Source organism: Myotis davidii, unplaced genomic scaffold, assembly GCF_000327345.1.
Source record: "Myotis davidii unplaced genomic scaffold, ASM32734v1 scaffold1010, whole genome shotgun sequence".
NCBI lineage: Eukaryota > Metazoa > Chordata > Mammalia > Chiroptera > Vespertilionidae > Myotis > Myotis davidii.
Genome location: NW_006281930.1, coordinates 291,550 through 292,936, shown reverse-complemented (window position 1 = coordinate 292,936; position 1,387 = coordinate 291,550). Strand labels below are relative to the sequence as shown.

The window sequence follows — 1,387 nt, the reverse complement described above, 5'->3', positions numbered from 1 at the left end:
AAGAGAGTCTCTTGAAGCCCTGGCACAAAGGAATATAAACTGGGTGCCTTCAGGAACCACTAAAACAGATGTATAAAGAAGAAGCCAGCTCCTCATAATACAGTCCTAGCCAACTCCAGATTCCCTCCTCCTTCCCAGAATGGGATAAACAAAAGGGTTAAACATCAATTTTTGCCCAACTGCTTCTGGCTACTTTCCTTCAGCTTTGGGTTGTGGGTGGCAGTACAGAAGTGTGAGCTGGCATGGCCATCAGTGTCTGCTGACCCAACCCAACTGCCCTCCAATACCCTCTTGCTCATGCCTCCCAGCTGAGGACAAAGGCATGGGGGCCTCCCACCCCCAGAATCTCTAACAAGACTTGAGCTACCCCTGAGTCAGAGAGGCATCAAGATGCAGCCACCACTTCCTCTCTGGAAGGGAAGTCATTCCAAGGTCTCCAGGTAGAGAAGGGAGCATTATGGCATAAAATTTACTGTTGGAAGATAATATTGAACACACACACAAACCCACACTTCTTGGGTGGTGGTGGGGTTCTCTTAACTGAATGGAGTCCAGACCCATTTCCAGGATAGGGTTCTCTGCAGCTATCTTTCCTTCACGAAGCCCCAAGTATTGACAGGGTGACCCCAGCCCAGGCAAAAAAGGGCTCCTGAGCTCCCCTAGACAGCTTCCCTGAGAGCGGCTTTTTGGCCCTCATGCCCTGGGACTAGCCAGAGTAAGGGGATACACAGTCTATTTGGGGGACTATGCAACTCTCCCATACTACCTCCTCCACAATCCCAGGCTTTGTGACTGCTCCCTTCTTCCCAACCCCCTGCCAGCTGGCCTGCAGCCTGCAAGCCTCACAGCTCACAGAGAGCCCCTCTGCCAGATCCCTTGCTTATTTAGCTTTCCAGGTTACCCCCACTATCATCCCACCCCAATCTCTGGGGTGGCGGGGAGACAGTAGGATTGCGGAGGAAGATGGGAGGGGGCTTTCTTCGTTAGGCGAGCAAGGGCTCCTAAAATGGCCACAGCGAGCTCTCTGGTATCTCAAGGACAGCGGAGAGGGGAGGGCAGTGGGCAGAGGCTAGGGGGCTTACAGCAAGGCGGCTGGTGGAGGAGCTGGGGGTGGGGCTAGGGGACTGAGGCTCAAGCAGGGGAAGCCAGGGTTATATGCACTCACCATTCCTGTTCCGCCCCTTATCCACTGCATGGTGCCTGCTTCTCCGAGGCCCTGGTGGCTGGCGCAGGTTGTCTGGGGTTGGCTGGTTTGGCAGGGCTGGAGCAGGGAAAGCCCCAGCACCCTCTCCGTCTCCCCTCCTCCACAGTACTATGGCCCAATCCCCTCCGCCTTGGACCTTGCCTTCAGTCAGGCTGTTTCATCCCAGCCCGCAGGCTCTGCCTC

General features: G+C 55.3%; 1 protein-coding gene across 1 annotated transcript in view; it reads right to left on the bottom strand.

The window, feature by feature from the left end:
• The window catches only part of LOC102752204 (rho guanine nucleotide exchange factor 9), a gene marked incomplete at its 3' end in the record, with an annotated part of 83,846 nt that extends 82,465 nt beyond the window's left edge, over nt 1–1,381 (bottom strand). Inside the window, exon 1 of the mRNA XM_006752628.1 lies at nt 1,166–1,381. Within this exon, the coding sequence (XP_006752691.1) occupies nt 1,166–1,195 (30 nt within the window). The remainder of the gene's footprint in view (nt 1–1,165) is intronic.
• Nucleotides 1,382–1,387: the final 6 nt, after the last annotated feature.